Raw genomic sequence first — 25562 nt, 5'->3', positions numbered from 1 at the left:
TAATTTCGGTTGCCAAAAATCTGGTGCATCCCTAATAACAACATACTTAACATTAATAAGTCCCCCTCTTTTCTTATCTTATATAAAATTGCATAAAATAACCTTTATTTTGATATTTACTCACATTATTTAGTCTTATGCAAAGCATGCTGGGAACTGGAGATCCCTGCTCAGTTTTAGCAATGTTGCTTTAATACAACACAATAGTGCTGCAACGACGCGTCGACGTCATCGATTACGTCGACTACGAAAATACGTCGACATGCGTAAAATGCGTCGACGCGTCACGCTGTTTACATTCATCTCGCATAATGGCGGCTTCTGCTCCTGGCAGTGTTTTCCATACATTGATTTGTTTGTGTGCGCCACAAAATTACATTTTTATTTTCATTTAAAACGGCGTCATTTATTGTTGTAAGCGCTCGGTGGTGCCTCTCTTGTGCGCGCGCGCTCTCTCTCTCTCTCTCTCTCTGTGTGAAGCCCCTAGACAGCGCCTCTCATACATGACACTGAGTGAAAGAATTAAAAGTTGGATGTGTTTTCCATGCGGATTCCTCTGTGTACTTGCATTTTCACGTAAACGTCAGATGTTACTGACAGAGAAGATGACTGATTCGAGTTTATCATGAAAGGTTACCGGTGTTTTCCGACACACACTGGTTCTCTATGTGCTTGTGCTCGAGCTCTCTCTCTCCTATGCCCACGCATGCCTTCTGTACTGTAGTAACTCTGTGTAATGGCAATTTTTTAATTTGCGCCGAATTGTCTGCGATGTCGCGTTTATAAATCAAGATTTTAGTAACTTAGTAGTTAAAGTAACAGCTGGTTGGATTAAACACAAGGTTATTGGGTCATGTTTAGTCACTATTTTAGGGTGGTTTCCTGGACAGAGATTAGCTTAAGACAGGACTAGACCTTAGTTTAATTAGGAAATATAATTAGTTTTAACAAACATGCCTTACTAAAAACATTACTTGTGTGCATTTTGAGGCTAAACTAAGGGCACTGATGTATTTTAAGATATCTCAGTGCAAAATGTTTTCAGTTTGGACAGCTCTTATATTTATTTTAGTTTAGGACTCGTCTAATCCCTGTCTGGGAAACCTCCCCTATATGTCTGACAACAGAACAGATAATATCTGAAAATAGCATTCAGTTGTGTTAAAATACAATAAAACAAACAAAACAGATTATCCAACAGATTAAATAGCTAATAAAAAAAGAACACTATATTAATAATAAAAAATAGTCGTTAGAGTAGTTGACTAATCGGAAAAATAATCGCTAGATTAGTCGACAGAAGAAATAGTCGTTAGTTGCAGTTCTACAACACAAATTATTCATGTAGTCCCAACTTAAATGAGTCAAGTTCACATAGGTTGATTATGATATGCCTAGAAACCACTTAAAACATTTTATTAAAACCAAAAACGATATTCTAATGGATTAAATGAGCAAATTTTAATTATGTTAAATTTAATTACGGTCAGATTAATATACACTTTTTGTCAGTGTAGCTTCTGCCATCATTTCTCAACCTTATGTTCTTTCTAACCTGTATGAGGTTCTTTACACACATTTGTCAGATAAGTTTGTCAGAAAGTACATCCAAGATATCCATTTTATCAGTGAATGAGGACAGATCCAGTTATAAGTCATATGACAGCTTTGTATAAGGAACTGACTTAAATTTAAGCCTCCTATTAACTCCTATAGAAGACTCCTGCTTTTATCACTATATTGACGATCATTATCAAACATCTGCTTTTGTGTTCATACTGAACAACATACAGGCGAGTAAATGATGACAGAATTGTCATTTCTAGATGAACAAACATAGCTGTAGGACACATACCGAAACTTGTAGTCAGAGTATCTCATTTGGTGCGCCCTCAGTTTGGACACGAGGATCTTAATGATGTGTATGAAGATGAAGAAGTTAATCAGGACACAGAGGAAAAGTAGACAAGACCCTGGTTAAGACCATTATGTCATATTAAAGTGACAGCCTATTCTTCACAACACAACAAATGAGTCCAGACTGAAATAAGAGGCCGTGGCGGTGATGACCGCGGGGAAGGAAGTCGGCATCGGGAAACAGTCGAGCTGAACCGTCTATAAGTCTGTGATAATTCAAACATGGGAATTCCTACACGAACACTTGACATCGCTGAACATTAGTTAATGCTCATCTGCACCTCACACACATTGTGCCCATTATGGAGACATCGCAATTTTGTACCTTTGGATGCAATCATGTGGAATCCAGAAACGGAGGACAGGAAGAGAGATGCACGAAGCAGTATAACTGCATGCGGTCCAGATTTTTTAAGAGTCAAAATTGAGGTTCATGTATATGAAAATTACTTAATGACTCATTTAATGCTAAGGCAAATGCAGTTTAATGGGGTGTGACAATGGAAGCATGAAATTAACCTCCTTGTGTGTAATTGCGACATCATCATTATCATTACATTTTATCATTACATCTTACATATGCTAGACACCGTTTAGGTGTGAGAGGCGGGAAAGGTTTTCAATAGGTTTAATTTGAGTTAAATTGTCAATGTCTTAATCAATGTTTAATTGGATTTGGAATTTGAATGACAGGAGGAATTTAATAAATGTTGCAATAATTATGACACACACTTTTAGCAACATACGTTTAAGTAAAATTCAGCTTTTTTACTTAGAGGATTATTCCACTTTCATAAAAAATGTGGATAATTTACTCACCCCCATTTTATCCAAAATGTTCATGGGCCCTATTTTAATGACCTAAGTGCATTTTCTAAAGCGCACAGTCTAAATGGGCGTGTCCGATGCCAATTTTGCTAATTTACGAGAAAAATGGTTTGTTGGCCGAGCGCATGGTCAAAAAGGGTTGTTCATATTCTCCTAATGAGTAATGGGTGTGTTTTGGGCGTAACGTGCAATAAACCAATGAGAGTCTCAGCTCTCATCCCCTTTAAAAGCCTGTTGCGCTGGTGCTTTGTCTAATCCCTATTTAGATGACGGACTTTGTAAACTGAAAAACTAAGCGGAGGAAGAAGACCACCAGTTTAAGAATAATGTTAAAAAAAGTGTTGTTATCATTTTTATTGAAATTTTAATTTTTTGGACTAAAACCTTTTAAGCCGTTTTCTTTTAGTCATGGAAGTAAAAAAGCAGGCTTTTAATTGCTGTAAATGTATTAATATCCTACATAATCATTGTAATCTCATAAAATAATTTGCAAATATGCAAGAAAATGTTTGTACTCTAAAAATACAAACAAGAGATAAAGAATTTACAAACGTTAACATAAAACATGTTTTTTTAAAGCATTACTTAAAAATGGTTTTCATCTCACCATATCCACAGGAACAGAGTTATCATATACAATAAATCCATATAGCATTTAAAAAACATTTAAAAATAGATGTTTTTACCAGGCTACATCTGAAGCAGCTCTTTGTGCCTTCTGACGTCTCATAATCGGTCCTCATTTATGTCCAAGAGACTCAATAATAATCTTTTACATTCAATCCTTTAATCTTTCATATTTAAAAGCATTTTTGTGCTGTTGCGCATTCATGTATGTGATAAGCAAACCCACGTTGTCGTCCCGTTTATAGGCACATATTACTAACGCACTTTTTAAATAACAAAAACAATATTGCGTCATTGACTTTAGACCAGGTTTTAGTTGGTCAATGGCGTAGTCTATTTTAGTTGCCTCAAAATAGCAACGCCCCAACAATGCGCCTGAACACAACTCGTTTTCAGACCAGAACGCATATGGGTGCAAAATTGGGCGCAAATGCATTTGCTATTTAAACATGCGACGCACATTGTGCCGGGTGTATGATAGAGCCCTATGTCTTTCTTTGTTCATTTGAGAAGAAATTGTTTTTTTTAAGGAAAACATTCCAGGATTTTTCTCCATATAGTGGACTTTAGTGGACAATCCCAACCGAGGCATACGGGTCTTATTTAGCGAAATACATAAGGTCGCGCTGGCGCATCACATGGCTAGTGCAAGACAAAAAGAAGTTGTGGTTTAAAAGTACATATTTTGTATGAATTTTTTGTGCGAAAATGACAATTGTTTTGCTAGATAAGACCCTTATTCCTCAGTTGGGATCGTTTCGAGCTCTTTGAAGTTGCACTGAAACTGCAATCGTAACTGTTGGGGTCCAATAAAGTCTATTAAATTGGGAAAAATCCTGGAATGTTTTCCTAAAAAAATAAAAGAATTTCTTTTCGACTGATGAATAAAAGTTTTTGTTTACATCATATATGTTTGTGTACTGTGTAGGGATGCATATCAATTAATCGCGATTAATCTATAGCAGAATAAAAGTTTTTGTTTACATCATATATGTGTGTGAACTGTGTATAATAATTATGTATATATAAATATGCACACATGCATGTATAATTTTAAGAAAAAAATATATTTATATATTAAGTATTTATATTCATTTATAATATAAATTATACATAAATATACAAATGTATATACACATGTAAACATTGCTTAAATATATACATGCATGTGTGTGCATTTAACTATACAAAGTTATTATACACAGTACACACACATATATGATGTAAACAAAAACTTATATTCTGCTATAGATTAATCGCGATTAATTGATATGCATCCCTAGTACTGTGTATAATAATTATGTATATATAAAACACACACACGCACGCATGTATATATTTAAGAAATGTTTACATGTGAATATACATTTGTACATTTATATTATATTTAAATACTTAATAAATAAATATCTATTTTTTCTTAAAGTTATACATGTATGTGTGTGTATTTAAATATACATAATTATTATACACAGTACGCAAACATATGATGTAAACAAAAACTTTTATTCTGCAAATTAATCATTATGCAGCCCTACATGGGGGTGAGTAAATTATATGGATTTTATTATAAAATGGGAGTAATCCTTTAAAGCTGTCTGACTATATGTTTGATCAGCTAATTGTTTTGCTAATTCAGGCTATTCAAGCATATTGATTCCCCACTATGGCAGGTGTGTAAAATAAGGTCATCTCTCACATTGGTCACATCTCACTGCTACATAAGAGCCGTGTGTGTGTTAATGGAATTACATTGTTCTCTTTAAAAATTGATTTGAAAACACTGAGCTGGTCATGTCTGAAGTAAGTCAAGCGTGCGGAGACATACAAAAGTGAGTCTGCATAAGAGCTTTAAGTGTTTAAGGGTGAAGGTAAAGTGATGTGCTACGGGAAAACAGTAATCTGGGTGTGGGACAGCATAAATGAGAGAGACATCAAGTCTCTCACTCACCAGGACGGCCAACAGGATTGGAGAACGAATAATCCACCAGTACTCCATGTGTATGTTCTGTACCCAGCATCTGACCAACAGCAAGACACAAAAAAAGTACATTTAATATTTATACACTCAATACTAAAATACAGTCAGAAACATTAAAACAGCACGCAAGGGCAAAATGACGAATACATACTGAATACTGGACAGTGTACACTGCATACTGAGTACTATTTTTCATATTATTGTACACATGTTTATACTTTCACATTGATTTAAATTAGTGCTGGGCAAAGATTAATCGCGAATAATCACATACAAAATAAAAGTTATTTTTAGCATAATATAAGTGTGTGGTGTGTGTAATTATTATGTGTGTGTGTATATATATATATATTTAATATATATATATATATATATATATATATATATATATATATATATATATATATATATATATATATATATATTTATATATTTTTTTTTTTTTTTTTTTTTTAAATGATTCGAGCTTTGTGACATGGTGATTTATCCTGCTGGAAGTAGCCATCAGAGGATGGGTACATGGTGGTCATAAAGGGATGGACATGGTCAGAAACAACGCTCAGGTAGGCCGTGACATTTAAACGATGTCCAATTAGCACAAAGGGGCCTAAAGTGTGCCAAGAAAACATCCCCCACAAAATTACATCACCACCAGCAGCCTGCACAGTGGTAACAAGGCATGATGGATCCATGTTCTCATTCTGTTTACGCCAAATTCTGACTCTACCATCTGAATATCTCAACAGAAATGGAGACTCATCAGACCAGGCAACATTTTTCCAGTCATCAACTGTCCAATTTTGGTGAGCTCGTTCAAATTGTAGCCTCTTTTTCCTATTTGAGTGGAGATGAGTGGTACCCAGTGGGGTCTTCTGCTGTTTTAGCCCATCCGCCTCAAGGTTGTGCGTGTTGTGGCTTCACAAATGCTTTGTTGCATACCTCGGTTGGTTATTTCAGTCAAAGTTGCTCTTCTATCAGCTCGAATCAGTCGGCTCATTCTCCTCTGACCTCTCAGCAAGGGAGTTTTGCCCACATGACTGCCGCATACTGGATGTTTTTACTTTTCACACCATTCTTTGTAAACCCTAGAAAAATCTCAGAAAATCTCAGTAACTGAGCATATTGTGAAATACTCAGACCGGCCCGTCTGGCACCAACAACCATGCCACACTCAAAATTGCTTAAATCACATTTCTTTCCAATTCTTCTGACATTCAGTTTGTAGTTCAGGAGATTGTCTTGATCAGGACCACACCCCTAAATGCATTGAAGCAACTGCCATGTGATTGGTTGATTAGATAATTGCATTAATGAGAAATTGAACAGGTGTTCCTAATAATCCTTTAGGTGAGTGTAAACACACACACACCTTAATGTATGTATTTAAGAAACATTTACATGTGTATATATATATTTATTTATATTTTTTATATTCTGTATTATATATCAATTGACGAGTTATCTCCTCAATTTAGACAAAACATTTCCATGCCAATGATGCTTCCCTGATGAGCTTTTACGGCAATCTGTATCATTCTGAATCTGATCTCTAACAAAATTCCTTTACAAAAATGCAATTATTTCATAAAATCACAAAAAATGCTGGCGGGCAACTTTTTACAAAATGGCTGGCGGGGAATGAGTTAATCTGTCCTCAAGCACAGCTCATGACATGTTAATGTGATGCCACATATCTTATAATTTTAGTTTTTTTAATTATTGTTTGACTGTCAATTTTAATTCACCTGTCATGTTCCCTAAAGACTCTGTGTTTAGACTCATTTCACTTTTTGCATTTGTGGGAACATTAAGACAGCTGTTTGAATAACATCTTAAAACACTGAAACACTCTTTGATTTATTTCTGTGAATTCCTCAGCAGTTCTCATATGACGTTTTCTTTCTAATGTGTTTATATATCATTCCAGTCCTTGAATCTGAGAGACACTGTAGACACGCTTCCTCTCCTTGTTAATTTTTCACATCTGTCCTTCTTCTTTGTTACTCCAATCAATTCTTTGAAACATCTATCTGAAAAACTGCATTGCTTTAAAGCTTTCTGCATTGATAGGATGCATCTTTTGAGCAAAGACAGACTGCTTACACTGTAATAAAAATCCTTATTGCACTTTAAATTAACTTGAACTAATGAGGAGTTGCTATAAATTATCAAAAAAGTTAAATGAGCTTAAATATTTTCCACTTTATTTTTAGAATTTATGTCAACTCCTCACTAGTCAATAAAGTTGAAATAATTTCAAATTGATTAAGCTTAAAATTTTAAGTGCAAGGATTTTTTTTACAGTGTACTGTCGAATCACATCTGTGCTTTACCAACAGTTTCTGAGTCATTTCACTGCATATATTTATGTAAACATACAAAAATATCGAAATATTAGGGATGTTTCGATAAAGATTTTTGCAGCCGATCTTGACTTCGTGATCGCCCAATACCAATGCCCGATACTGATTCTCCAAGCTGATATGCAAGCTCTTTCATGACTGTAACTTTTAACTTTTTTCTAGACAAAGTAATACTACATATGTTGCCTTTGTTATGTTATTTAATCATGTATATTTAAATAAGTTTATAATTCTGTTCAAAGTACTGAAAAGAAACACTGCACAGTCATCAGTGTATGAATTAAATATATATGCATTCGTATAAAGTAAAACAGTTCTTCAGTCATGAGCAAGGAGTGATTTTCTCTTTAATGTTATTGACAAATTAATTAGGTTACTGTAGCTTTAAGACGTGAGTGAGCTCTTTGCTCTGTACTCGTGATGAATGACAGGCTGTGTCTGTGTGGGTGCATCGGGTGTACACAACGCGGACAAGAACAGCTGCAAGTAAAATTAAGGTTTAAACTGTCAAAACTATTTTAAACTGTCAAAGCTATTTTGACATGATCTAGTAAAAAGTAGACAGAAAGTAATGTAAGGGATGGACCTATATATATCGGCCTATAATATGTATCGGCAGATAAAAGCAGTTTTTACCGCTATTTGACGATTTTTTTTAAACAGTCGATGATCAGGGCAGATTATATCCTGTCAATTAAAAGTGGAAAAGAAACGCATCAGGGGCCTCATTTGTAAAGCGTGCGTACGCACAGATTTGATCGTAAAGTGTGCTTACACAAAAGTCCACGGCAAAGTCCATATTTATAAAAACATAGTGCCACGTAGTGCCACGTCAGGGCCTGAGCAGACGTACACACTTTTGCTTATCCGATTGCTGCAGGTTTTTGGAAATAAAAGCCATTCTTGCTGCGTGAAAAGGATTTGAACATTGACAAGTGCTCTTTTATATGTCTATGACATTAATTAGGCATTTTTTTTAAGTCGGGGATCTGAAATTGCTCGGCTGCGCACAAGTTCAAGTTAATTTGCCATTTCTAGATTTGAAAGGGGTACGTGGGGTTTCTGCTTTCGTACGTTCGGTTATAATAAATCACACGTACGCATTTTTGATAAATGATCGTACGATCAAATGTAGGATGGTTTTACACAGCATTTTATAAATGAGGCCCCTGAACTCATACTGTGTGATTATTTTGAATTGGGTCACAATGACAACAGATTTGCAGTTTGTACGTTCTGCACCGCTAATATCAGAACAAAATAATTTGAAACAAGGAGTTAAAAGCTCAATTAAACTATCGTTGTCAGTACCGGTATCGGTAGATGTCAATCAAAGTAATCAAATATCGTTATCGGCATAGAAGTTTTGTATCGATGCATCCCTAGTTTCAGTTTGACAGTTTTTGTAAAAAAAGGTACAAAAGCTGTCACTGGGACGGCACCCTTTAAAAAGGACCTAAAATGTAGCATTTACTGTAAAGATATGTACCTCTTAGTTAGGGATGCATAACAATTAATCGCGATTAATTTATAGCAGAATAAAAGTTTTTGTTTACATCATATATGTGTGTGAAATGTGTATAATAACTTTGTATAGATAAATGCACACACATGCATGTATATATGTATCATTTATATTATATATAAATACTTAATATATAAATATATATTTTGTCATGCATTATACATGATGTGTGCATATTTATATATACATAATTATTATACACAGTTCACAAACACATATATTATGTAAACAAAAACTTTTATTCTGCTATAAATGAATCGCGATTAATCGTTATGCATCCCTCTAAGTTCCCAGTATGTTCCTCTGATGTACTAATATATGCATCCTTTAGGTACAAAAGTGTACTGTTTGTGGCTTTTCTATGTAAGTGTGTCTCTTCGATGTGTGTCTTTATTAATACTTGAATGCACACTTGTAATGTTTTTTTGCTGTAGTGAGGTTTTGCAACTAAAAAATTAATAATGTCCCCCAGCACAGGATTCAATAAAGGTTACTCAATCTCTCATAAAAGAACATCACGCATATGCAAGAAATAAAGAAACTAAATCGTATTTCATGGGATTTAGTAAGAGGCCTCTGCAAACAATACTGCAATACATAGCAGTGTAATTTATAGCACTTACATATGCAGCCAGGTACTAAACTGTGGCTAAAATAGATGCTTATGTAATACGTAATCCCAGCAGTCCAAAGTTTAGTCATTAAAAAAATAAGGCTTGAAAGTCCTTCCAACAATAACAGAGACTGAATGTATAATTTATAATGAGATTTTATAATGCAATTTGCAGCAAAAAAAGAGCAAAGCAATGCATGGACTGCAGTATACAGAGACAAACCCAAAGGACTGAAGTGTAAAAAATGTGTGCATATGTGAATGAATATCAATAAATGAAACAGTGACAAAGTAACTGCCAAAGCAAAAACACACAGACTACTTCACGCACCTGGCTTTCATCAGTCCTACCGATACACAAAGTCATGTGATGTTAGTGTATTTCTGCAGGTTAAACTTACTCTTCATTCTCATAGATGTACTTCACGATCACCCACGGCAACACGAATATCAAAGGTGCACCTGTAAAAGAGAGAGAGAGAGAGAGACCCTGTGATGCGGAGAGTAGGCCATCTGTCACGCTTTGTTTGGACACATTATGAGGAAGCTCTTAAACCTTGTTAATGAGTTCAAGACATTAAAGCTGTTGAAGGTCTCACCCCAGCCGATGCACAGGTAGATGCCGAAGTAATTCCTCTCTGTTAACACCGTGACCACCAGAAGGCTGTGCAGATAGATTCCCTCCACCAGCAGCCAATAGTTGTTAGCTAAGATGCTGTATTGCATCATCACCACGGCAACTCTGCAGCCAACGGCCGTCTGAAACACCAAGTGAAGCCTGGTTGGATGTCTGAACGCATCGGGGTAAATTTTAACCTGCCATCTTTATTAAAAGTATGGAGTTAATGTTTAGCTGTATTTTTAACGTAATGTCTACCGGTAGCATGCTGTCGATTAGCATAGGAAATGATCCACTCATCCATCTGTTTGGGAAAATGAATGGAAACATCTTCCTACTGTAGTGTTCCTTCATAGTAGCTAAGTGGCAGAGCATTATTGCATTAACTGTGTGAAAGGTCATGGGTTTGAACCCAGAGAGAAAAATCTCGGTATCTTTCCAAACATTGATGATATTCCATATACATCAAAACATTTTTGTTTTTGTAAGTAAAAAAAATCTCAATTTTGCTCAATAAAAGACAGGATTTGGATATAATTTGTAAAATGTTTAGTGCAAAAACTGTTAATAATTTTAAGGGTGGGCCGATCCGATAATCTGTATCGATATTAGTACGATATTGGCGAAAATGGGCGGAACGAAAATTGTAGAAGTCGAGAAGTCGATACACCGGTATCGGATCGGATTGCGTAGCCTGGTCCAACCAGACTCTCGTACATTAATTTCATTTGTACAGAGAGTCTGGTCACGCTCCATTGCAAAGCATTACTTCCATTAAGGAGGGTCCTCTGTTGAAGTTTAAAACTATTGGATCTGCCCAGAGTCACTCAGGATCTGCCTAACGTGTGGTCGTGACGTATATCATCCGCCAAAACCGGCCGGAAACAACAAGTCCGAATAATCAGACCAACAAAACTTAGCAAACCTGGTTCTTGCTCCAGGTTTAACTTCTGTATATTCGGCAGTTTTGCAACAACGGACCGAATAGCTTTTCTCACGTCTTTCTCCGCTACCATTACAACTACAACTCAAACTGACGCACGACCTCAACGTCATCGTTCTTAGCCACGCCCCTCTGTTCGCTGATTGGACATGCAGATTTTTGCAGGAGAAAACGAAACTCTACACAGCAGTCCTAGACGTTGTACTGAAGCGAAATGAAGATTAAGCGGAAGCACGTAGGAGGGCAGAGCCAGGCTAGTAAAAGCGTGACATAAGCAACATGCTGTAAAGCGCGGCAAGTAGAAACCGTAGCTAAGCATGAGCAATAGATGAGAACTGTCTAGAGGTACTTTTTTTATGTTTTTCAAACTTAAGTTTACTTCACAGATTTTCTTTACATTTTTATGGCTAACAAATGTGTTATTTGCAGCTTTATTTATTGATTAAAAGGGTGATAGAGATGTATTGGATCAGGATCGGTATCGACAGACACTCAAGGTTGAGGTATCGACATCGGTATGAGGCAGGAAAAAGTGGTATCGGCCCAGCCCTAATAAATTGAAATAAAGCACATAGCCTACTACTATTTACTAAATGAACATGTAAATACTGCTTCAGGTGATGAAAGATATTTTGATTTTAATGAGTTACATTTGCACTCCTCATAACAAGGGGTGTCACAATTCTACAAATTTTCGATTACATTTTCGATTCTAAGGTCACGATTGAACCTTTTTTTTTTGAAAGCACAAAGAAAGCTATGCCATTTTTTAGACTTAACTTTTATGAAATATAATATCTGACCTTGAACCCGGAGACGCCCTGCCATGTTAGTCGTGCTACCATTGGAAAAATATGGTACACGCACATACCTGATAAAATGGACACAAGTCCGCTGCTTGTGTTGTAAGTAAACATGCTGCACAGTGTTTTGTACATGAATATGTTAGAGCTTTCTCTGAATTTTCAGCGCAATTGATGAAATAAGATCGCGCAACTTTCACACGCTTGCAAAATGAAACTACACGGAGATCAGCCGCTTTAGTTTTATCAATGAAAGGCTAAAAATAGCGCTGTACACTGTGTGTTCGCGCCAGAAGTCAGAAAAGACGCAAAACATTGTGTTCAGTACCTCAGATTAGATCAGAAGGCGGTCTCCTGTGACTGTTCAAACACATTCAACCACATGTGCGTTTACACTACAAAAGCTTGGCTAGCCGACCGTACGTGACATGGGGGCATGGCAGCATGGACGATTCCATTTTTTAATTTGAAGTTTGAGGTTGTGACTTAATTTCGACTTAAAATCGAAATCGTGATCTCATGACCCACCATTCGCTTTATTCAGTCCGTCACCATACGGTGAACAAGAATAAATACGGCAAAAATGTGACGAAATAACGCGATATTTGTCAGCTCTGTCAACGGCAAAACCTACTGGGGAAAAGTTTTTTACGTATTCATGCCTTGCGTTTTTGTAATTTGTATGAACTGGAGATTGGTACTTAGTTATAGGACTATAAAAGTGTTTTTAAGGCAAGTAAGCATGCTTACAACATTAGAAATTAATGATTAGCCAACAGGCTAATAACAAAACAGAATTTATGTACACATTGCACTGCTTTTATCTCAGATTAGGTCATATGTCCCTTTTCATTTTAACAATCCACAATCTCTGATAGTGGAAATGTGTAAAATGATGTATTTTCTGTGTTTTGATGGCTGAATGACCAGCATTAAGGTACAAAACAATAGGTTTAAAGCACACGCTCTGGATGTCCATCATTCACAGCCTTGTTTTGGAATCAACATGGCAGCAGGCTGAATAAGGCGTATGGCTTGTTATTTACAGTAGAGAGCACTTTACTTCAACATCTGTAAGGTAAGGAGACACAGGAGTAACATCATTGGGCAGAGGGCCAATGTTTGAGAAGCCCCAAAACTACCATGTCTGCTGCCATCTTGAATGATGTGTCCTATATGCCACATACCAACTACTGGCACATACAGTACAGAATGCCTCCTCACTTTTCTTGATGCACTGTATGTGTATCATCATTTGGGACAATGTTGCCTTCCACGACCACTCTTGTGAATGAAAGGTTTGCAGCATATCCCCATATGATGGTACAATTCCTCCCTGCATACTCCCTTTTTTGAACCCAATCGAAGAGTTCTTACTTGCTTGGAGATCCCCGGCAATATGAGCAGATGTTCCTTTTAAAGGCAGTGAATGCTGTTTGCCCGGCCACAGGTGCAGAGGACTGCCAGAGATGGATATGCCATTCAAGGAGGTATTTCCCTCAGTGCATTGCAAGGGAAAACATCCAATGCGACATTGAGAACCTCTGGCCATAATCATCAGGAACAAATGGACTAAACGTTCTGTGCATTTCTCTCTCTTTTTCCTCCTGTATAATGCTTCATTTCAAATTGAAAGCTGTTTTGTGTTTTGTTGTCCATTGTGTAATGATTGATTTAAAGCTTATATAAATTTGACCAGAACTTATGGTGTTTGATGGAAATATTTGCATTTGTTGCATTTTTTAACTCTTTCCCCACTATCTCGTCAATTAAGAGAAAACATTTGCATAAAAAAGTGTTTCTGAAGAATTTTTATGTTAATCTGCAATATCGCGATCATCCACTAAATCCACTTACCCAATTTATGAAAAAACTGAAGCCAAAACATTATTTACTAATTTTAAACTCTGTGTATGTTTTGATAATCATTCTTAATCTGATCTCTAAAATTCCTTCACAAAAATACCATTATTTCAGCTTTTTGCTAAAAATTTGTATTTTTTTAAAAAAATACCCATATTTAAGAGTTTAAGCAGAAAAAATTATATATTTGTGTTTTATTTTTGTAAAAATTTTCTTGAAGGCATTTTGTGAAACTTTTGTGAAAATCACAAAAAATGCTGGCAGGCAACTTTTCAAAATATGTCTGTCTGGGAATGCGTTAATGTTTTGTGATTTTGTTGTTTTGCAAAAAAATTTTTTGTGTATTTTACGAATTTAGTTCTATCTATCGAGCTTCAGGTTAAGCCTAATGTGTTAACTGTTTAGAAAGTGTGGTGTCCGGATGTATTTAAAGGAGGGGTTTAATGGTATTTCAGGCATTCTGACTTATTAACACAGTTATAGAGTTGTTTCCTCATGCTAAACGTAGGCAAAGTGTCAAAACAGCAGTTGGACGTGTTACAGAGTATTTCTGTGCCGAACGCACTTCGCCAGGGTTCGTACAAGTTTCGGCAAGTTTTTTTTGATTACAGTTCTAACTGACGTTTCAGGGGTTTTCGATACGTATCACTTCTTTATATGGGCTTCCACCGGAAAACTTCCCCCGGAAAACCCCGCCCACCCGTCAATCAGCGGGAGACGCTAGAGCTGCTAACAGCTTATCACGCCACTCAGCTTTGTTTAATTTCAAAAGTCAACAATGGCACGAAAGATGAAGTGTGTTTTTGGATGTAAGGAGAAGCCATCCAGCTTTATGGAAACAATGGATATAGTTTATTATCAGGGGTAGCAGCGGAGTTTTGCGTGTGTGTTTGATGAGCTGGATTTTCCCAACCGGGTCATGACGAGTTGCACGCGGTAAGTAAGACTTCTGTCTTATGTTGGAAATAGTCACGTGCATATTATATAAATGACACGAACATGTAGTGAATCATAAGTTAAACAGTGTTTTATGGTGTTGCATGACTCGTACTCGCTCCTCCCGCGGTATAACTCCTCCTTCTTCATTTTTTCGTACGTTATCGGAAAGATTCGGTAAAGCTAATCTTTCTTTTATAAATCTGATTAAACTAAAGACTCTTCGGAGATATAAAGGATGTCATACTACTCTATAGGTACTCCAGATTAACATCAGAAATGCAGAAACACCGTGTGTTACGTGAGCTTTAAGCAATCAAGAAAAACTGTAAATACTAATGATTTTATAGTAGCCTATAATAAAGTTAGACAGCAGGTTATTAGACCTCGTTTTTAACCAGCCACTCCACCTCCAGCTCAGTGGTGATGTCCTGACCAACATGGAAGGAGTCGGGTCTTTCCAGCATGGCATCTTTGATGAGAATAGAAGAGGCTCGCAGGATAAAGGAGGCGAAGAGGTTCATGTGAATGTTGTTTCTCATGCAGTGCAGTTTCCTGTAAGAATCAAAGTGCAATAATTGAGAAAAAGCATTAAACAGTTCACACACGTTTCCATAATCTAAGCAAGAGGAATTGATTCCTTAGTTAAATGTTACCTAAAGGCCACCAGGATGCCCAACGCCAGCACCAGGGCCCCGAGAGACAGAGAATATCCGACAGTGTACATCGTCCGAAATTGACTGAGAATTCTTCCATAGTGTGGCTATAAATATAAAACATAGATGACAGTGATTTCTCATGCAACTGATAACCCGTTCGTTCAAAAATCAGGTCTTCAGTGTCCCTCAGTAGTAAATGAATGAAAAATTGTGAAAAGTGCTATATAAATAATATTGAATTGAATTATTAAAACAACTAAAACAAATGTGACCCACAAGGGTCTATTATTTAAACTTGAGATTTCCACATTATGAATAAATAAGTTTTCCATTAATGTATGATAAATAATAAATGCATTTGTGATATATTTAAGATAGGAAATTTACAAAATATCTTCATGGACCATGATCTTTACTTAATATCCTAATGATTTTTGGCATGAAAAAATCGATAATATTGACCCATAAAATGCATTGTTGACTATACACCTGTGCTAGTTTTGACTGGTTTTGTGGTCCAGGGTCACAAACGTTTGTTCGAGAGCATTTGTTGAGCATCTTACAGAGACTACAGATAACCCAACATCTATAAAGAGATGATGTCCACCCCACAAGGACATCAGCTCTATCGATAACATATATAATACACTTTATTATCACCGGTCATTGCTTTAATAAACCCATTAATTTTGCAAACTTTAAACACTATAATTTACACTTTCTAACAACTTTATTTTCTGACAAACACATGCATTCTCTATAAAGTAGCTTTGAAACAATATGCACTGTGAAATGCGCTATACAAATTAAACTGAACTGAATTTGTGGCGGGTCGCTTGGTTAAAGAAAATGGTTAAATAAAAGCACTATTAACAGAAGTACAACAGAACCTATAAAGATACGGTGTTTTAAAAGTACAGCCACTACCACGTTTTGGGTGGGGTCACGTGACACACATTCACTGGCGTTCCTCTGTTTACTCCACTGTCCGTCTCCATCACACTCCAGATACACCAGCCCATGTTGAACTAACACAAACACACAATGAGTGATCACATAGTTTATATAAATGTAGAGACATCACCAAACATTAACATAATTTATACCATTATTGAGGCATGTGAACATTTACTCATTTTTTAGTAACCCCTCGCAACAGGGTTGTATTTATTAACATTACTAAATGCATTTTATATTTCTTTTTTTATTATTATTTTGTGTATATCTTCATTTTAACTCGTTCCCCACCGGCCTTTTTTTAAAGTTGCCTGCCAGCTTTTTTTGTGATTTTTACAAAAGTTTCACAAAATGCCTTCCAGGAAAATGTTCATCTAAAAAGATATAAACATATATCTAAAAGTAAGAACAGACCCTCTGCTTTCAAACAAACAATAAACAAAGAAAAAAAAAACTTTCATCCTATCTATATTTTTTTCTATGCTTATAAACTCTAAAATATGGGTATTTCTTTAAAAATATTTTTTAGCAAAACGCTGAAATAATAGCATTTTGTGAAGGAATTTTGTTAGGGATCAGATTCAGAACGATTATCAAAACATACACAGAATTTAAAATTAGTAAATAACGTTTTTGCTTCAGTTTTTTGTAAATTAGGTAAGTTCGCCATCTAATGGATAATCGCGGTATTGCAGATTAACATAAAAAACTCATCAGGAACACGTTTTAATGCAAATGTTTTCTCTTATTTGACGTGATAACTCGTCAATGGCAGAGAAAAGAGTTAATAATGATTTTCCTTTTAAATCACAGTAATGCATTACTGTAACGTTCTTAATAAAAAATACTGCATACAAAAAAAATCTGACTGGTTCTGAAGTAGGTCCGTGTACTTTTGCGTCCATTCATTTTTCTTTTTTAACCAATAAATATAAAAACGAAAAATGTGATTTTTTTTCTTTTTTTGTTTTTAAACTGGTGAAAAGATAATCAAAATACAAAGTTATTCTAATTATTTAGTATTTTACAATTGAAAAGCAAATAATTGTAATTTATTTATTTTACTTACACAGTTTTGCTGTTTCACATTAAGGCTTCTTCTGGCTGTGAATTCGCAGAGCGCGGCTTTATGCACGTGAACATCACAGCCTTTCTTACTCATTTAGACTATATTAAAACGCGTAGATTATAACTGGCTAGACTGAACATCTACAATGTTTGAAACTATAAATGTTGATTTGTGATAATGGGCTCTATCTTACACCCGGCGCAATGCAGCGCAACAAAAACCTAGTCTAAAGTCAATGGCGCAATATGTTTTTTTGTTATTTAAAGAGCGCATTAGTAATATGCGCCGAAACGGGACGACAACGCGGGTTTGCTTAACACATAGGATACATGAATGCGCAGCAGCACGAAAACGCTTTTAAATATGAAAGATTTAAGGATTGAATGTGAAAGATTATTATTGAGTCTCTTGGACATAAATGAGGACTAATTATGAGACGTTAGAAGGCACAAAGAGCTGCTTCACCTGCAGCCTGGTAAATAAATGCTTTGCTTTAAACAAATGCATCTGTTTTTAAATGTTTTTAAATGCTACCTCACGGATTTATTATATATGATGACTCTGTACCTGTGGATATGGTGAGATGAGAAACTTTTTTAAGTAATGCTTAAAAAAAACTGATGCTGTCCAAGTGCTGAACCTTGCGGAGACTTTGCGGTTTGTAAATTCTTTATTTCCTGTATGTAACAACGTAACAAATAAAGTATTTTTACAGTACAAACCTTTTCTTACATTCTTGTAAATTATTTTTTGATGATATATTGGATAGCCATTTAAAGCAATTAAAAGCCTGCTTTTTTACTTCCATGACTAAAAGAAAATGGGTTTTAAAGGTTTTAATGAAAAAAATAACAATTTCAATACAAGTGTAAAACAACACAATTATTTAACATTAATCTTAAACTGGGGATCTTCTTCCCCACTTAGTTTTTCAGTTTCAACTTTTACCATTAACGGCTATTTTCAATCAACAAGCAGTCGGTGTTCATGCCAATTTGATTGTTTTAGATAGAGCCTGATTTGTGAAAATTATATCATATATATAAATAACAAACTACTTTTGTTAGTGTTTCAGATGGACGTCTGTCTTTTTTATACTGCATAATCTCTCTATTTTCGCACAGTCCTTCCCGTTCACTTTGAACATTTCTCGTTGTGAATGAATGTTGATTTGCGTTTAAATACCTGTGTCTGAACCATAACTTGTTGCGATGACAGATGCGCACAGGCTGAATCTAAAACTAGTCAATTGTTTCTGACTGCAACACTGCATGTTCATTGAAAATAGCCGTTAATTATAAAACGTGTATCTGTCTTCTGCATTCACCGGCTTCCCAGCAAGCAATTTTGGCTAAAACAAGGCAAAATTTGGGTTGTCAGTGAAAGTCTAGTCTAATAGCCCAAGAATAGACGATGCGTATGTTTACAACATGTAAAAGAAATTAAAGCAAACACCTTGAACACCCGTTGCTTACATGATGGAATACAGTACTTCTCCAAATTATTTTGGCAAAAGCGGCATGTAACCAAATTCAAGGTTATTTAGGGTAGAAGTGTGTTCCTATTGCACAAGCCGGACTATAGAGTCTCGTTTTTTGCTTGCTGGGTTAACATAATTTGACAAAACTTGAAGAAATGTACAAAATGCGTAGAATGATGATGTTTACATGCATGATGCAAAGCACTGCGATCACTGCCAAAGAAGTCTGAATGTGAAATAGCTAATAATCGCGTTTTTTTATTTTAGTTTTAAATGTATAATAAAGGTGCAAAAATCATAAACAAAAATCTGAAAATACATCAATCTTAGTTTTTTTGGGGTAGGATGTTCTAAATACAGTTTGAATTTAAATTTTGAAATTTAATATTGCATTTCAAAAATACAACAACCGTTTATATTTTATTTTTCATATCATGGTTTATAAAGGAAAAATGAATGGACGCAAAAGTACACGGACCGAAGTAGGCTTCATTTTTCCATCAGCAAAATTTTGGAGTGAAATATGACCGGGACTATGGAAGTTTTTTTCAGCCAATTTAAAATGAATTAATTAAATGATCAAATAAAAAATGGCAAAAAATATCCCAAATTTGAAAATTAAATGCTAACATAAACATTAAAATATAAATCATTTCATTTTCAAGGTGAAAATGCATCTTTCCTGCCAAATTGAAAAATAAAATGCAATTGGTGATTTGACATTTCATTTTCACTACAATCTCAAGGCAAGACTGCCATTATTAAAATTAAAAGCAAACTTAAAAGGAATCTGTAAATACATTTTAAAAGGCTTTACATTCATGCCCATGCCATAATAGTGACAAAGTGACAAATGTTCTCCAATTTATTGGTTTTCAGGCCAGCTAGTCCATGAAGGCGGTGCGGTGAGTAATTCCCAAATCTCCCAAATCAGTCAGTCGAGCGTTCTGGACCTGTGTGTGCTTCAATCTCTGTGCCCGGCTCAGTCTCCCACGCACTACAGATATTAGCCTATCTATACAGATGTGAAGCTAAGATTCATCCAAACAGTTGCCAGAATTGTCTAAATAGGTCTAAAAGTTGCAAAATGTAGCAATGAAGTCACTAAGTTAGCAACACTGCTTTAGCCAATCTCCATTTCTTTAGCAAGTAAACCCCACCCACTAATTGACATAGAATTCGCATATAAGTTAAAAAATTAAATATTAAAAAATTTAATAAATAAAAGAGAACATTAAATTAAAATTATTGCGTGGGCATAAATAAAAGCATTTTTTTAAAATGTATTTAAAGATTCCTTTTCAAGTTTGCCTTTTAATTTGTTTTATTATTATTATTAGTGCAAAATGCATCATCACCTTAAAATGAAATAATTTAATTTAATGTTTAAATTTTTATTTTAGCATTTAATTTTTTACATTTTTATTTTATCATTAAATGAATAAATTTTAATGTAGCTGAAAAAACCTTCCATACAGGACACAGTTTTGTTAGATTTACTGTAATCGGTTATATTTAGATATACATATATAATCTCACCCTCTTCATGCCAGGGCAGGAACCAGGGGCAGGCCACACCCACTGTGCTATTCGGCAGCCCATCCGGCCAGCAGGCAAACTTATCAAACGTTCTGTTGCACACGACACCTGAAAAAGTATCAAAGTAATCATTAAAGTTCAGAAATGTGAAGTCTCCTCTATGTCCTATCCTGGACAGGACCTGTATATGACATGACCCCAAATCTAATATTTTAGTACTGTTTGAAGTCACTGTACTCTTTCATCTATCTACTGAAAGCATCAATGAACGACCCACAATAAAGCTGTCTCTGACCATCACTGTAAGTCATTCCTGTAAATAACGCACCTGCCAGTGGTGGCTCTCTGCTAATATTTCGAAAGCATTCGTCTCGGTACAGCAACCATCTTTCCATCAAGGTTTTGAGGGACATAGCAGATGACACCTGTAAGATATGATTTAAAATGCAACAGGAAGGTTTTAAATGTTATCAAGTTATATAAGGCATGGCTTCCAAATCTTGCAAGATGCTTTCATTTACATTAGGGGGAAATCAAGACATCATAGTGAATGTGTGATGAGGTGACTGAGTGTTTAAGGTGGCTCACCAAAAAATGAAATGTTTGTATGTAAACACATAAGAGTGTTGTCTCTATCAACATAGCCACAGAAAGAGATACAGAACAGAAAACCCCTTACAGAATAGATGACTGATATTATACTGTGAAAAGCGTCTTGTTTGCTGACTCGTGCTGTAAATGAGGTGTTTAAATACAGTTAAAAAAATACAGCAACAGCAGACCGCTTGCAGACCATCACTGAACCTGTCTGATGAATTAATTGTTTATTTGCATACTAAACCCATACTAATCTAATTCTCAGTCAGAACACTGCATTTCCTTTAGCTGGCTAGATGATGTTAAACGGGTCATGACATTAGGAATCAAATTTGCCTTGATCTTTTGACATATAGTATAAGAGGTCTTGCGTCACTAGGCGGCCATCTTTGCAACACCTCCAGGCAGTTTTTTCAGTCATGCAAAAAATCCTATTTGATTAAATGTGGAAAGATAGATATCTCTAATATCAAAATGTAACCATATATTTCTGACCAACAAATAAACCTGACATCAGCTGTACCATAACTTTTGTTTCTGAAGCTCAAATTGCACTATAAGGGGCGGTTCACATATCGTGTCTTTTGCGCACTCAGGCTTGTTATTTCAAATGTAGGCGCTTATAATAAAAGCGACGTGGTCGCGATGCACACGCGGTGCCCCACGATTGTTTTTTTTCATGCGCGTCCTCACTGCATTCAGTTATTATACATACATTTAAACTTTTCAGAATGCCGCAAGCGCACCGCAGGTCATGTGTCGAGAACCAACCAACGCTTGTGTTTTCCACGTGGTTTTAGACCGAAATGTGACACGCCCCGAACACCTTTTCTCAAGGTTGTTTCACGTACTGCACATGTGCACTGGTTGACAACCACCTCATGCGACTCTTTTAGTGCCCCTCCTCCAGAGGATCACCTTTATGTCTTCATCGATTGATGATTGTTTTTTTTAACTGGAAGGCGGGACTTCAGTTGGCAGAGTGGCCATATTGAGCGTTGCATTGTCCTTTATTTATAGTAGTAGTAGTGCTCAATTCTGTTATATCCAATATATTTGTTAATAAATCCTGCTCGTTTCATAGCTTAAAACACACTCATTAAAAAAAAAATAATTTTAGTAACTGTTACGGGAAAAAAATAACTGTGACGTCACTACTTCATTTTCATTTAACTTGCCCCACAGAAAGACACAGCACATTATTGTATCGTTGGCTCCGCCCACTGGTGTTCAGTCAGATGAATGACTCAAATGGATCTGAAGGAGTAGTTGTTTACAATCATGATAAGATTGTGATGTCAGACAAATATTGTAATGTTATGTCATATTAGCGGGACGCTACAAATGTTGCAGTGTTAGTACACACTAGTAGGGAACGATATGTCTGTGTTCGCTAATGATTTATTTATGCGCTTCCTTTAGGGTTAAAACATTTTGTGTTGTGCTTGTGAAATTGTTTGGGTGTCTGTGACATAAATAAACACACAATGTGCTTAAAAAGAGCATGTGAGAAGCTGTTTCTATAGTGAAACTGCAGTAGTAGCAACAGCATGTAGGCTGTCAATCATAGAAGTGGCGGGACACTGAATGATCTTAAAGGGGAAACACACAAATTAGACTCAATCACAGGATGAAAAACGGTGGAAATGAAGATAAATTACTTAAATTTCTATGTTTTTTGACAAAAAAAACTTTAGTAATATTATAAGTACTCCAGAGGGAATATAATACAAGAATAAAAAATACTTGTAATGACCCCTTTAACTCTGAAAAAATTACGCTGATTAACAATTAGACAAAAAAGTTAAACATCAAATTGACTTTTTTATATTCATCTCACTCTTTTTAATGATACCAAATGAGATCAATTAAAGCTAAATGAATGAGTCACTTAATGAAGATGCTGCTACTGACACAGCAAATAACTGGATTAGTTTAATCTCATAAGTGAGTAAACAAAATGTTTGGAGAAGATTGTATTTATTGTTTCTATTATTTAATCTTTGGCTGAAAGTGCTAGAGTCCACATATAAAATAAAATAAAGCAGAAATGATGCATAATTCAGTGTTGTTTGTACAAGTTTTTTTCTATTAATTTATTTCTATAGGGATTTTACTTGTTTAGAAGCAAAATAAAGTGTTTAAAATGTTATTCTATTAAGTCATGCTTTGCTAATACTCTGCTGCGAGTAAACAACTGAGACCTCATTCAGCAACCCGAAGTGAACTGATTTAAACTCAGTCCAGTTCATTTCACATTCACATTGTATCTGGACTTTACAGAGAAAAAACTATGATGAAAAATTGATGGTATATTGATATTGTACATATTTATAAAGAACAGAATAGAAACAGAATAGAATAGAAATGGAATAGACATTAATAAAGAATAGAAATAGAATAGACATAGAATAGAAATAGAATATATATTAACATAAAATAGAATAGAAATTGAATAGACATTGACATAGAAAAGAATAGACATAGAATAGACATTAACATAGAAAGAATAGACATAGAATAGACATTAACATTGAATAGAATAGATATAGAATAGACATAAACATAGAATAGACATAGAATAGAAATAGACTAAAATGGAATTTAAATAGAATAGAAACAGAATAGAATAGAAATGGATTAGACATTAACATAGAATAGAAATAGAATAGACATAGAATAGAAATACAATATATATTAACATAAAATAGAATAGAAATTGAATAGACATTGACATAGAAAAGAATAGACATAGAATAGACATTAACATAAAAAGAATAGACATAGAATAGACATTAACATTGAATAGAATAGATATAGAATAGACATAAACATAGAATAGACATAGAATAGAAATAGATTAAAATAGAATTTAAATAGAATAGAAACAGAATAGAATAGAAATAGAATAGACATTAACATAGAATAGAATAGACATAGAATAGACAATAACAGAAAGAATAGACATAGAATAGACATTAACATTGAATAGAATAGACATGAACATAGAATAGACATAGAATAAAATATAATTTAAATAGAAATATAATAGACATAGAATAGAAATAGAATAGACGTTCACATAGAATAGACATAGAAAAAACATAGAATAGACATTAACATAGAATAAAAATAGAATAGTCATAGATACTGTATGAAAAATTGATGGTATATTGATACTGTACATATTTATAAAGAATAGAACAGAACAGTATATCGAATAGACATATAGTAGACATTAACATAGAATAGAAATAGAATATAATTGAAATAAAATAGAAACACAATAGAATAGACATGGAATAGACATTAACATAGAATAGAAATAGAATAGACATAGAATAAAAATAGAATAGACATTAACATAGAATAGAAATAGAATAGACATTAACATAGAATAGAAATAGGATAGAATAGACATTAACATAGAATAGAATGAACATAGAATAGACATTAACATAGAATAGAAATATAATGGTCATAGATACTGTATGAAAAATTGATGGTATATTGATACTGTACATATTTATAAAGAATAGAACAGAACAGTATATTGAATAGACATATAGTAGACATTAAAACACTCTGGGGTCGACGGTGGCGCGGGCGCAGCAAACTCTTTATTTTTCAATCACTCCGCAAAGAGAGTTAGATAACTCTGCTGATTTTGGTCATACAGATATGATTTATACATCATTTAAAACGTTAAAGTGTCTAGTTTTTTTTCTGTCCACTCCCAATAAAAACAGAATGTTGTGCTTTTCGCAAAATTAAGAAAATAAACATGATGCGTGTTTTGTTCTCTCTCCCTCAGGGAAGTCCTTTCAGAAACACGTCAGAAAAATTAACTGTAACTTAAGGAATCTTTGTCATATAAACAAAAGATACATATCTAAATAATGCTTGGAATGTCTGCTTTTGGAAGATGTAAGTGAAATCAAAATCAAATATTGTAATTCGTTGTGAACTGTGTTAGAAGAGGGAGATGTACCGTCTTTCTCGTGTTCCTGCATTATCTATAATGAGCCACGCCCCGCTCCATTGAAGAGAAGAGCAGAGATCATCCATATTCATTAGTCAACCCCAGTCAATGGAGACTCCGTCTCTGTAGCCATTCAGTCAGTGGCAGTGCTGTGTTGAGTTTTAATCCAAGTGTTGGTGACATGACATCTACTTGTTTACTCAGACTGTAACTTAAGTTATCTCCAGACGCGAGTGTGTGTGCTTCATCAAACAGACGCGA

The 25562-nt window shown here is 34.9% G+C and overlaps 1 protein-coding gene across 6 annotated transcripts in view; it reads right to left on the bottom strand.

Annotated features, from left to right (window-relative positions):
• Positions 1-25562, bottom strand: part of gcgra (glucagon receptor a) — a 106443-nt gene that overhangs the window by 10525 nt on the left and 70356 nt on the right. For 3 of the 6 annotated variants that reach the window (XM_073856888.1, XM_073856883.1, XM_073856884.1), the window contains 9 exons: positions 21051-21147; positions 20723-20830; positions 16605-16705; positions 15675-15781; positions 15405-15573; positions 10454-10613; positions 10256-10316; positions 5330-5393; positions 1856-1950 (listed from right to left, as the gene is read on the bottom strand). In XM_073856888.1, the coding sequence (XP_073712989.1) occupies positions 1856-1950; positions 5330-5393; positions 10256-10316; positions 10454-10613; positions 15405-15573; positions 15675-15781; positions 16605-16705; positions 20723-20830; positions 21051-21135 (950 nt within the window). In that variant the 5' untranslated portion in view covers positions 21136-21147. The remainder of the gene's footprint in view (positions 1-1855; positions 1951-5329; positions 5394-10255; positions 10317-10453; positions 10614-15404; positions 15574-15674; positions 15782-16604; positions 16706-20722; positions 20831-21050; positions 21148-25562) is intronic. The other 3 variants (XM_073856886.1, XM_073856887.1, XM_073856885.1) reach the window with 3 other exon arrangements.

This window comes from Misgurnus anguillicaudatus, chromosome 19 (genome assembly GCF_027580225.2).
Source record: "Misgurnus anguillicaudatus chromosome 19, ASM2758022v2, whole genome shotgun sequence".
In the NCBI taxonomy this organism is placed as follows: Eukaryota; Metazoa; Chordata; class Actinopteri; order Cypriniformes; family Cobitidae; genus Misgurnus; species Misgurnus anguillicaudatus.
Note: the sequence above shows the minus strand (reverse complement) of the source record. Positions and strands in the feature narration are given on the sequence as shown.